General features: G+C 38.2%; 1 protein-coding gene across 7 annotated transcripts in view; it reads left to right on the top strand.

The window, feature by feature from the left end:
• LDB3 (LIM domain binding 3) overlaps positions 1–12993 on the top strand; it is a 116270-nt gene that overhangs the window by 67909 nt on the left and 35368 nt on the right. For 6 of the 7 annotated variants that reach the window (XM_023930277.2, XM_086900905.1, XM_023930280.2 and 3 more), the window contains 2 exons: positions 3780–3949; positions 4895–4931. In XM_023930277.2, coding sequence (XP_023786045.2) covers positions 3780–3949; positions 4895–4931 — 207 coding nt within the window. Of the gene's footprint in view, positions 1–3779; positions 3950–4894; positions 4932–8351; positions 8583–12993 lie in introns of those variants that run through there. The other variant, XM_023930281.2, reaches the window with a different exon arrangement.

Below are 12993 nucleotides of genomic sequence, written 5' to 3'. Positions count from 1 at the left end.
CTAAAGGGCAGACAGCAGCTGGGAACAATGTACTTATTTTATCAATGATGAAGGACAGACAGGCTTAAGATAAGAACTAATTTTCTAGTTTGACCATTTGAAATCAGTGATGTTGTAACTTCATGAGATCAGTCAGGCTCTTGTCACTTAGAAATAAGCCTTACTGGATCACCATGGAAAACATAAAGGGAAGAGCAGAATTACTCAAACTCTATGCTGAAACTTAAAAGTAGAAAATTTTGAATGCCCTGGCTTTATGTATTTTCCTACTCTTTGTTTTTCTGTTTTAATTGATCTTGCTAAATCAAGAACCAAGAGTTAAGTGACTGCAGCAAAACCATGTGGACAGTGCATTTTGAGTATATTTCTGTCAAACGACTTTTAAATTATCAAACCACTTCCATTATGCAGTTTTAGCCAAATTCACAAGCTGTATAAAGACATAAATCCAGCACCATTATCGGGAATAACGTTTGACACTTGAAGAATCAATAATGTGTAAGGTCTTGTGTGTCCTCTACAATAAGTCAACTTTGCTGGCTATTTACCAGTCTACATTAACTTTCGTTTGTTGGGTTGTGGGGTTTATATCTCTTACGAGCTTTTTTTAAAATAGCTGGAATCAGTCTAATACCTGATGTCATAATATTTTGTTGTATGTCTACATCAGGGGTAGAACACTGCAGTGTTCCTAAGTTTTTACTTAATATCTACCAAAATTAAATCTGAATAATGACTCCAGGGAGTGGTTCACATAGTAAACCATAATTTATAATGAACTCTAAAAAATAAAATCCCATTGCTGCTTATTCAGAGGTTTGACTGTCTTTAAAGCTTGTTTTAATGTTAAGAATATGTGACTTAAATGGTAGTAAAAAAAAAAGGAAAATAATTTTTATTGACTCATACTAGAATACCTTAGTCTCTAGAATTAAAACCTCCAACAGCTCTAACCCTTTTGGGAAGAGGGGTTTTTTCCAATAGCATCAATTTAAAGTAATATGCTTAAAGATGCATGATATTTCTGAACATCTACACCCAGATGGAAAGAAATTAAATTACAAAGAGGTATAACAGAGGCATTAACATGGTTATGTGCATCTTTAGGTTGTCTTTAAGGATCAACTGTCACATTTAGGTTTATGAAATGCTCATAATCAGCGATGTGCTCTATTTTACACTTCCATGCTGAGTGGCTCATACATCTTAGTTACTCATCCACAATATAATTATGTTTTTTAAAAAAGAAAAAGGCCTGCTGAATTAAAGACAGAGTTGGAAGTACTCCAATGTATTGCATTAATTTAGTTCAATTTATATGAGCATGTTTCACTCTGCTGGGGAGGTTAATTCACCAAGCTCCATTTCCTGCCTTAATCATCTACCATAAGGATATTAATATGTCGTATTAATGCCACACATTGCTACTGTGAAATTTGTAGTCCAGCCTCCAGCTCTAGTTTTTTAACAATGCTTGAGTTAATGGCATATCTATACATAAACTGTTGAACTGCTTTTTTGTACAGTGGTCATAATATGAGAAGAAAACATTTGAGGTAGAGGATTTAAATAGAGGAATTTGAACTGTCTGTGCCTGGCACACCGCTGCTGCCACAGTGGTCCGTGGCTCAAATCAGCAGCACTGTCTATCTAGTGGTTTATTTTCCACTCTAGAACAATGTTCAGCTGGGAAATTTTCTGTCCCATACAGCAGGTTTTTAAGCTTCCACAAGATTAAGAAGTCAGTGTGGGGATATAAAGTTAACTGTTGACCCCCATCAAGCAGTCACTTCTGGTATATATAAGGGGCAGGTTCTGGGTGTGAAGCACCCTGAAGCACCTTGGGGACTTGAAAACAGGGTCATCTTTTGGGGAACTTCAATGTGACAGAACTTTCAGCATAGCCAAGTGTCATAACCATTAGCAGAGCAGTGCTGAGGGTGTTGCTGTGACTTACTGTTGCTATTACGGAGAATTTCTTTTCCATGCAAAGACTATTCCTGCAGAAGGGAGGAGAAGGCAAAACTCACTACTGTGCTTTCTTTCCTGCCTCAGCAAGCGTTTCAGCCATGTGTGATGGGCCAGAAGAGGAGGACTACTGCTCTCTCTCCCCTCTCCCACCTAAAGAGGGCTATGGTGCCACTTTGTCCATTGCTGCAAACTGGAGCAGCACTAATGGAAGCCACTGATGGCACAGCCTTCCCAAAATAAACAAGTCTGTATTCTGCCTTCTGTACCTGCTAGAGTAAGGATTGTGGTTAGGAAACATGAGCTAAAAAAGGAGCTGGAAAACAACTGCTTCCTCCTACAGGCCATCTTTCACACTGAGGGACTTTTTTGCATAACTTGTATGTTTAACGGCAGAGCTTAAACTGAAGAGTCAAGTTTTTCTCTAAATTCACCTTCCTAAGCTGTGTTCCACCCCACAGCTGATTGTGCTGAAACACACAAAAAAAAACCTTAACTGGGGCTTGTACTTTGGTGGCTCCTTGAAAAGTGAAAAGCTTGCATATATGTGGGTTATGAAGGACATAAATGCATGCTATCATGTGTAAATCCATCAAACCAGTGTATATTACATACTGCTGAAGAAGAGGATTGTGTCAGCTGGGAAATAATGATATTTAAAGCATTACCTGGTAACATTCTTCATCCCACTGTCTGTAGGATGTCAGACATACTTCCTGTTATTTTCTTGATTCCTCTCAGGCTTTCAAACCACAAACCAAACTTCTCTGTAGATTTTCTCTGCACAGTGGTATCTTAGAGAGCACTAACTTCGAGCCTGAACCAAGGAAGTAACTGTTGGACCAAATGGCCCTTAACTTTTAACAGAACTGTTTCTCAGTTTTCTTGAAGCTGAGCTTGCTGTTTGCAAAGCTCTTTATGGAATAGCATAAAGCTGTTACAATAAATCACTTCCTCAAAAATAGACCTTGTATTTAGAGCAGCCATGGAGCCAAGTTGCTCCAAGCAGACATCATCCTCTCAGTGTATATTTGTGCAGCTCTGTTAATAGTTAATTTTAATTCTGCTATGCAGAAGTTATTTTCACTGGAAAAAAGAAAAGCTGTGAGGTTACAAAGCCTGTTTCTAGCCTGTGTCATAAATCAGAGAGACTACCTCACTTGTCCTACAGACCTGTGTAGTTTTGATTTTAGGTGTGCACAACTGGATATATAACTTTGCAAGATGATTAAGCATGTAAGACTCTGAGATACATTCTGTCATTAAAGATTTCATATACTATTTATATATGCAAGCCTGAAGTGCAAGTCTAGACTTCCTGTGCTTCACATGTTTACTAGACAATGAGTCCAGATTATGGCAGATGGAAGTTTATTTTAGATTAAAAAAGAATCATCTCTAGAAAAAGCTATAAAACCTTACCACATTATTTTTATAATGAAATATGGGTTTATTTCTAATTCCAACCTTAAGGTACACTGGCCCAACATGAAGTCATTTTTATAAGAAATAATATGGAACAAAAATGGTCAGAAAAATAAATGATTTTGCCTGGCGTACTCACCTTTATCACCACATATTATTCTAACCACTATACACTTGGGTGCCTGCATTGACTGAGGAATCATGAACAGGTATTTACAAGCAGACTTAAATGATAACAGGCCCTTTCAGAGACAGAATGAGACATAACATAAAATTGATCTGTATATTTTTTAAAGAAGGGATAATTTCAAAGCCACATTGGGGATGGCTGGGTGAGAAACTGAGATCAGAGAGCTGCTTCCAACATTTCCCTTTCTGAATTGCAGTACCCTCCCTTTAAAGGATCCTCATGTAGACAGTGCCTCTCCGGTGTATCAGGCTGTGCTTAAAACTCAGAACAAGCCTGAGGATGAGAGCGAGGACTGGAGCCGTCGCTCTGCCAACCTGCAGTCCAAGTCCTTCCGCATCCTTGCCCAGATGACTGGAACTGAGTACAGTAAGTTGAAAGACAAAACATGCCTGTCATCCTGATTTTAGATTCATGTCTTTCCTCACTGCCCTGGTATTGGCCACTGATAGGGAATACTCCTGTCCAGGCTCATGTAGTTGTCAGCAAGGGTGAAGATCCTGGATGTAACTTGAGGGAATTTAGAAATCAAAGTGAACAATCTCATCTTATGCTTTATGAAGAAAATTCTTTGATCTGCCAGGGATATCACCATGAAAGTGTAACAGATTGTACAGTAAATGAGCATTTGGGACCCTATAGTTACTCCTACTTACAAATTGAGTCTCTGCAGTGCAATCTTTGGGTTTCCTGCAGCCTAAACACACAGAGCTGTCCATTCTTTAGACAAAAATTAAACAAGTCATGTTTCCTGTAACAACAGTCTTTCATATAAGTGACTTCTGGAGGTCAAAAAAATTAATGAATCACTATTTGTATGGAATCTATGGCTCTACCAGCCCAGTTATCTAAACCTAGATCTGAATGTCACGGAGCTTTAGCTTTGTTGCTTGTTTCCTAGGGAAAAGTTTTTATGGCTACCTGGTACTAAGCTCACAGGTAGTTTTCTGATGTAGGGAGAAGGAAGGTTGGGGTGTTTTCCCATGTCAGGAGGAAATACTTAATATTTCCTTCCCCTATTAATGTGCTGCTGCTGTCTCTTCTGCTTTGTACTAAACATCAGGACCTCTCTGTAGAATCATTGCCTACAGCTGTGAAACATTGCTAATAATGAATGGGAAAGTAGTTGTAATAGCTACCTTCCTCTTAACATCCTCCTTCCTGTCCCTAGGGAGCTCTTCCACTTTATGATCTTGCAAATTCCACTGCTGCAAAACCTTTAGATAGGCTTTTGATAAGTTGCTAAAGAATTTAAAATAGCATAAAGCCAATCCCTTTCTTTCTGTTTTTTAACGGAAACATTTTTTTCTACAGTGCAAGATCCAGATGAAGAAGCCCTGAGGAGGTCAAGGTAGGCAACGCCCTGTGAAAAATACAGCTTTCTCCTTCCTGATAACCCAATAATGTTTTAAAATGGCATTAATATGAGCTTCCTTTTTTATATTTTCATCCTAAAATATTCTAATGCACTTACTTAAAAATCACTAAAATTAAAGTGCTATCGTTGAGAGGCATTTGAATGAGAAGGATAACAAATCAGCATGTTTTTAGGAAAAACTGCAAAATTCCTGAAGTGTGTGTTCAAGTCTGAAAGCTCTCTGCTCATGCAACTTTCCTGTACTTCACTGGGTGTGTGAATGTGATGAGTTCCAAGCCCTGTGTAACTACATGAATGTGTGAGTGGAGAAAAATACATAATTCTGTGATAGCACTGTAATGTGTGAGCAATTTATTTGGATGATCCTCTGATTGACATTTGAGGCTCCTTAAATGATACAGTAAAGGAGCTTTTTCCATTCATACCCATAGTTACTAGTTTATGTTTTGTTTGGAATAAATATGACCTAAATGTGTAGAATATGGAAGCACAGGACTGCTTTTGCTAATGGATAAATGTATTTGTTTCATATGATGTATCAAAAACACAGAAAAAGTGGATATGTTCAGAGATATAATATGGAATTAAAGATTTATCATCATCCTGCATAGCCAGGAAATAGATGTATTAAAGATTCTTATGTTGAGCTTAAAAACTGCAGTTGAATCAGGAGCGTTCTGTGTGCAATCTTTAGTTTCTGTTTGCATACTTCAATCCCTGTTTCACTTTAGCTTGTCTAAACTGCCGGCTGGGTTTGGTGATGTGTTTGGTACTCAATCCACCTCTTCTTTTTCTATTCTATATTTTACTGCCCTTTGGGTTCTTTAAAGATTCTGATCTTTTGATCACAATGCAGGTTACAAATGTTGAATCAGTGAGAAAGATATCTGCTGTCTCCCCTGTGAGAATACAAGAATGCTTTCAGTTGGTGTTTGCTATAAACCCTCTGCTGCAGTTCGTCCAAGTTCATGGCTGGGTGCCCGAACATCAGGCTTGACATTATAGCCCTCAGGGATTTATTTCTTCCCTCTAATGTGCAAGCCTAATTCTCATTACATGTATTGTGCATTATCTGTTTTGATGTAATAGCACATACCCAAATCCTTACTATGATGGGATTTAAAGCATTGTGCTGAACTTAACAGTGCCCCATTCATATCTGAGAGTAATATGTGGTTTTAGAGAAATAATCTCTCTAGGTGTAATCTGTGGCTTTGGAAAATACAAAAAAGTGGAAGCTTTACGTGACGTGAGATAAGTTGACTATAATTATCTGATAACACGTCAACACGTGTAAATTGCAAGTTCTATCCAAGTGTAACTCCAAATAAATGTTGGAGTTACACTTGGATAACTTGGATAACTTTACTTGAATAAAGTATCCACTGTGCTTTGCACATTTTGTGCAGTCTTTTGGTATCACTGTGTTATCCTTTTCTTGCCCAAGGACACTTGTGGTTTTGTTTAGGAACAGCTGAACAGGTTGAAGGTGTGCATTTATAGTAGAGGCATACAGGAGCATATATAGGTAGTTACACAGGGACAGTGCAACTGCTGTAAGATCTGGTGCAAAGAATAAAATGGGGTCTCCTTCCTACCCCACTGACAGTGCTGGCACCATCTGGGTGCTTGATGCTCACCTCAAACATTGGACACACTCCAGTGGGGATTTGGCAGCAGGGCCCTGGCTGTGCAGGCATCCATCACTATGGCCTCAGGCAGGCTGTGAGCAATCTTTCTCTGGTGCTTTCTCTTGTCTTTTTGTGTCAGCTCTGCAGTGTAGCCAGCAGGAATTGCATGGAATGGTGATCAGGTTTCTTACAAACACTTAGGAGTGGGGGAAGGAAGGATTTAGCTTATTTTTGGCAGAACTGTTTTACATAAAAATAGTCACTTTTAGATTGCTGATTCCAACTTCATGACATATGTTCAAAAAAAAAACCCATAAAATTTGGGAATTTTTGGGTGGCAGAATATTCCTTTCAGTTAATATTGATGAGTGTATTGCATGACTGTCCTTTGCTCATGCTACTGCTATTTTGAAGGCACATATAAAAGTATAACTTGCTATGAAAACTTTTCATTGCTGGTGTGATGATTGTTGTGGAATATTTTCTGGAGAGATGGGGTCCATTTTAAGCCAAACAGATGTTTCTGAATATCTTTTCCTTGAGTGGAGGGTGTATCTTGAAAACAGTATGGGAGTTCTTAAATTACATATCAGACCCACTGGAGCGAGTACATTCCAGTGTAGCTGGAAAAAAAATACCATCAGGAAGTTTCAGAAGTTTTTGAGAACTCATACATGAAGACTCCTTTAGGACTGTTACTTGCATGGCACTGTGTTATTAAGAGCAAAAGATTTAGAAATATCAGTGAATTTGTTGGCATTTACTCTGTTTATTGTTTTGTGCTTTCCTCAGCCTGAGGAGTAAAACCAGCCCAGTCTGCTCATTTCTGTTTGGCTGGTTTCACTCTCAAGTTCTATTGCATTAACACAATTAATTGTCTTGTGTTTTGAGTGCAAATAATGAGGAACAAATGACCTTGTTTACAATGACTGCAAAAAGTTTTGCAAATAATGAGAATATTTTATTTTTTATTCTGTTTGATATACTTCTCCTTGACTCTGCTATCATCTCACATCCTCCTTTGTCCCCTTTTTTATGTACAAAAGCTGAATTCAAACAGCATCTAGAAAAGATTAATCCTGAGAGATGCTGAACATGGCTCGAGCACCCCAGTCCACAGTCAGGGGTGGCAGGAGGTGGCCAATACTTCATAGGACTTTGCTTTGAATATCTCCTGTTGTTCTGCTTTGTGACACAAATGACCAGAAATATCTATGCAAATGTCAGCATTAATACTCACTAATTCTGAGGAAGCTGTAGAAAAGTATTGCTGAAACCTGGGGTTGGTGGTCCTTGCAGGAAGGACAGCAGGTAATATATGTGCTGACCTAGGTGTTACAGAATGGAAAATATTTGCATTCATTTTGCACTTGTATGAGTTAAATTTCACTGGATCCTCAGTTGTGTGAGAGGGAGGGAAAAGCCAAGAGAAACTGCTGGGAGAAAAACAATGGGATTACACTGCATTTCTAGCAAAAGCAGCCCTGTAATACCAAGCACAAGTCAAAGAACAAGAAGTTGTATCGAGTTACTTCTCAGAAATAAACCACTGCAAAACCTTTCACACATGGTCCAAAAATCATCGTCCAGCTTTCACTATGCTGATTTGAAAGCTGAGGAAAAAAATCCAAATAAATTGCCGTTACCCTAGTTGTAAGGCAGGGGAGTGGTAGCCATGGTCCCTAACCCCTTTCTTTCTCCCTCCTTTCTTTCTTCTGTGTATGTGTGTCTCTCTCTATCTCTCTCTTTCCTCATGCCACAGGGAGAGGTTTGAAACGGAACGTAACAGCCCACGCTTTGCCAAATTGCGCAACTGGCATCACGGCCTGTCCGCGCAGCTCCTTAATGTTAAAAGCTAAAGGGCCCCAGTCAGAGGGCAAACACCAGAGAGCCACAGTAACACATTAACTGCTGGCCTGACTTGAGTCTGAGCGTGCCCCTCGTGCAAAGATGTACTGCTAGGCAGTAGGTTTCTGCTGTTAGCCTGTTAGCCATTCACTGTCACAAATCATGATGAACCCAGGTCGTGTTCTTCATGATAAAGTAGTTTAGCTTTTTTTCCCTTTATTATCTCAAACTTCAGTATACAGCAACACATCACTATTGTAGTCTCTTGACTGTAATTCTAGAAGAAAATGAGAGGGAAGTTATTGATAGTACTTCTTTAGGAGGAAAAAGAATGAGATTTTCACAGAGTTTTACTGATGTAAAAGTAATGAAATAGGAGAAAGAAAGTTGAAAAGGAAAACTGATTGGCCTAGACTTTGCTACATGTATAACACATTTAGTTTGCATAGTTGAATGATGCTGTTTGAAATAAGGTATTAGCAATGTGAAGTTATATTTCAACATATTATACTGGCACAAGTAATTTCTTGAAGCCATTGCTGTAAGTTTTGTTTTGGAAACTTTAATTTATCATTATATAAAAGAGAGCTGGGGTTGCTCAGGATCTGCAAGGAAATGCCATGTTGCTTGAGGTGATTTAGGAGTGAGAAGAATATATCATACTGCTGGTGCACTGAAGCTTTTAAAAGCATCTTGTAAGTTTTAAGGAATATGTTGCCCATTCTGTATTGCTTTTGCCTTGACTCACATTTTTTTCTGTATATAGCAGCATGCTTTATCTCAAATAAAAGGTTTTAAAACTAAAATAATTATGTGCTTGTTTCACACAGTACTTTATTCTGTTTTAAAACAATAACTGCTTCAACTGATTATTGAAAGAACTTTTTTCCCAAATACAACATTTGGTCAAAAAGCTTTCCATTATTAGCTATAATTATTATTGACCTTTAAGTTGTCAGAATTGGAATAAACCTGACAAAGCAGTTGAGTTAGGTACCTTTATCTGATAGCAGTGATTCCAATCAAAGGGCTTACTGCATGAGATCAGGTTGAAACTGTTACACTTTTTGCTGTTTCCAGATTTATCTCAGCAATACATGCAAGAACCAAGTTCTTCCAAACTCCCATTTTTTTTTCTGTGTTATAGAAATAAGGAAAAGCTACTGTTCATGGAGAATTTTGCCAGAATCAGCCAAATACTGTTTAAAGGGTTACCATACATATATAAAACAACTAATTCTTCAGTATTACTTCAGAGTACATAAGCACTAATTCCTTTTAAAATACATTTCCCTTTTCTTAGGCAGATGCCAGAGCACTTCAGGACATGCTACTTAATTCACAACATGCATTATGTTTTGCTTATGGTAACGCAGATTCTGCTCACACCATCTTATTAGTACCTATGGTAAATCGGCATCACTAAATGAAATAAGAACAACATTTTAACATTTCCTGATTGCTGCCAGGAGCAACTTTTGGTCAACCAAAGTGGTGTATTTTTGTTTATGTAGAAGAAATTTTGATAGAATTTAATGTACCAATAGATAATTAAGATTTTTTCATAGGCATAAAATGTACCTAAGTAAAAAATCTTCCAGGTCTAATTTTCAACCAAATTAGATGGTTTTATGAATAAGCGGTAATACAATCTCTTCACAGTAATAATAATTGTATAACAACTGTGTATCCTTAATGTTTTATGAATATAATACAGACACTATTTGTTTCCAAGAGTCCTAGTGCATGTGTTGGAATGAAAATGTCTAGATTATATCTCAGTGATTACACTTAATGTTATTTTGAAAGGTATTTTCTAATAATAATTTTATCAGATATGAAATTAATGGAGATTTAATTAAGGAATCCCTTCCCCTTAGCTCTGCTTCAGTGGTTTTAGTGATATAAATTCAGTGCATTTAAACCATGTAATCATATAGGGCAATAGTTTTAATCCTTTTTTCATTAGGCTACAAAATTGAATCTAACACTCTCCAAGCTTGTAGAATGTCAATTCTTTATGCAGTTATAGGAGGGGGAAGAAAATAGGAAAAAATCTTGAATGTCTGGTAGCTTTGAGAACTTTTGCAATGATAAAGACCTTTTCTGAAGGTGCCTTCATTAATCCTTACAGCAAGATTTTTACTACAAGCTACTTCAACTGCTTAGTCCTGTCTCTTTTAAAAAATCTCGCAAGTGATAGACTTTTTGTATTAAAACTTCCAGTGAAGTATTTCTATGTCATTTCTTTTTTATATTGACACTATCAATTCCTCAACTCATACTCCTAAAAATTCTTCCTCTACGTTGTCATGGTGATCTTCAAATCCAGAAAATGAATGTTATATATATTTTCTGTATGACTCTGAAGAGGCCTTGTTTTGCTTCCTTAGCAGGACTTTATCTGTAAGACAGAGAAATTGGCCTGGATTTTCACACTACTGCATATCGTTGCTAGTGACAGTAACAAACTTGGCCCCGTTAAAAAAGCATTAAAACTTTGAAAAAAAGAGTAGCTTTGTTCTAGCAAAAGGGTAACTCTGACCTATTACATTTTAGTATGTTCAGGCTTATCTCACTGTACCTGGCTTCTGAGTGACCAACCCCATCTTGCAGTGTTTCCTGAGCACTTGCAGAAGTCTGCTGTTTTACACAGGAAAATCAGTCACAATTAATGGCAGTGAGGCTTAAAATAGGTTCCTGATTGAAGACTCGATGAGTCATGTAATTCTTTAAACCAGTGATGATGATAGGCAGGTGTATCTGTCCCATGCTGAATATGTTTTGACCTGTGACTGCTCTGCTGAGCAGAGGACAATGGTTGGTGACAGTACTGTCTTCTAAATAACCTCCATGCCAAAAATAACGTAGAACACAGGATGTGGATAGTCACATGCACCCCTTGCCCTTCCCAATATTGCCAATAAAGCATAGAGTTAGAAGCATTTAATGAAGACACAGCAAAGCTGATGCCAGTAGGAAATCAAAACCAAAAGGCCTTCCAGGTAAATCTGCTTGTCTGGTTATGGCACAGGGACTTGCTCCTTTTCTGCTGTGGTATAAGGCTGTTTGATCTAAACTAACCTGTTCCCTGGATCCTGCTGCCCTGCCTTCTGCTCCAAGAGCCCCCCTGACCTCCTGCAGCACCCAGTTTGCAGCAGAGGCACTGACTGCATGCAGTGTGTGCTGATGGGATGTGGCTGCAGTGTGGCTTTAGGGGAGCGGGTGTGACAACTTGACCTCTCTTCCTTTCATGCATGACAAAAGGAGAAGGGTTCTGTGGCTCCTTCCCTTCCCTCGCTCTCCTCATGCCTGCCTGCACAGAAAGGACAGTATGTTTTTGCTTAGTAATAGAGGTCACTTCATTGCAGTCTCTCTCTCATTATGCACAACTGGGAGGAGTATATCTTCCATAGCAAGGAACAAGTATTTCTGGGACTACTTTATCACTTTTCAAAAGTCCAAGTCTTGCACATTATAGAGCTTTCTGAAGCCTTCCTCGGGGTGGAAGAAGTGACACCAATTTTTCACTTATGCACTCCGGTTCCCACAGGAGCTAAGTTGATTTTGTGGCTTCTTTAGCTGTGCCTACCTTGAGATTCAGTGACTGGGATTACCATTATATGTATCAGAAACTTATATGGATCCTTATACAAATTTGAGTTTGCGAAGTTAAGCCAGAGTTTTGGTATGGTGCATGGTATTACCAGATAATTACTTTCTTTAATCATTTTGCCTTTAGTTGACAACTTTCTGCAGGATACATAAAAATTAATTGACTAAAACTTGCTCTCAAGCACAGTAACATCCTTGTTCAATGGCTGCTAATCAAAGCCATCTGACACCACCAAGACAAGCTAATGCATCTTGGTTTCCTTCCTCGGTTGACCAGAACTCCCAATGATTAACATTGCTGACCTGCCCAATTGCCAAGAACCTCCTATATGCTGCTCAAATTACCAGAATTGCTACTTTTGAAAGACATTCCCTATCTTTCCACAACAGCCTGTGAAATAAAGCAGACTTCTCTAGGTAGATTTCCCACTTAAGGAACATAATAAAAAATAATAAGCACATCCATTTAATATCTTCTAATCCCTGCTTACATTTTAAGACCTGAAGAGTGACAAAAGTGTAGGAGCAGTGAAATAACTCAATTGTCTCTATGGAATCCTGAGTGAAATCAGAAGTGAAAATTGATCAAATATAAAGTCTTTCCTCCTCAAAATACTCCTGGAAGTTCTATGGGACATAGATGTCACAAATTCCTTTTTTCCAAGTCAGTTCCCTGTGGAATAAATCGGACAAAGATAGTGTGGGGTACAGTGTATTCACTTGAATGTACCCACTTAAAATTGAAAGAGTGAAGCTTCCAAATGCAATTTAAAAATACCATGAAACTTTTCTCAAAACAGTTCATAGAGAAAGTAATGCATAAGCTTACAGAGCCTGTTAAAGCTGAAATTAAACTTTGGGTGTGGGTGTATTGACCTATATGTAGCATTTTATCTTTACCACCTCAGTCTCCTGCATGTTCCTGTCCACCATGTAACTCT

The sequence above is a fragment of the Cyanistes caeruleus genome, chromosome 8, assembly GCF_971803275.1.
Source record: "Cyanistes caeruleus chromosome 8, bCyaCae1.hap1.1, whole genome shotgun sequence".
In the NCBI taxonomy this organism is placed as follows: Eukaryota; Metazoa; Chordata; class Aves; order Passeriformes; family Paridae; genus Cyanistes; species Cyanistes caeruleus.
Note: the sequence above shows the minus strand (reverse complement) of the source record. Positions and strands in the feature narration are given on the sequence as shown.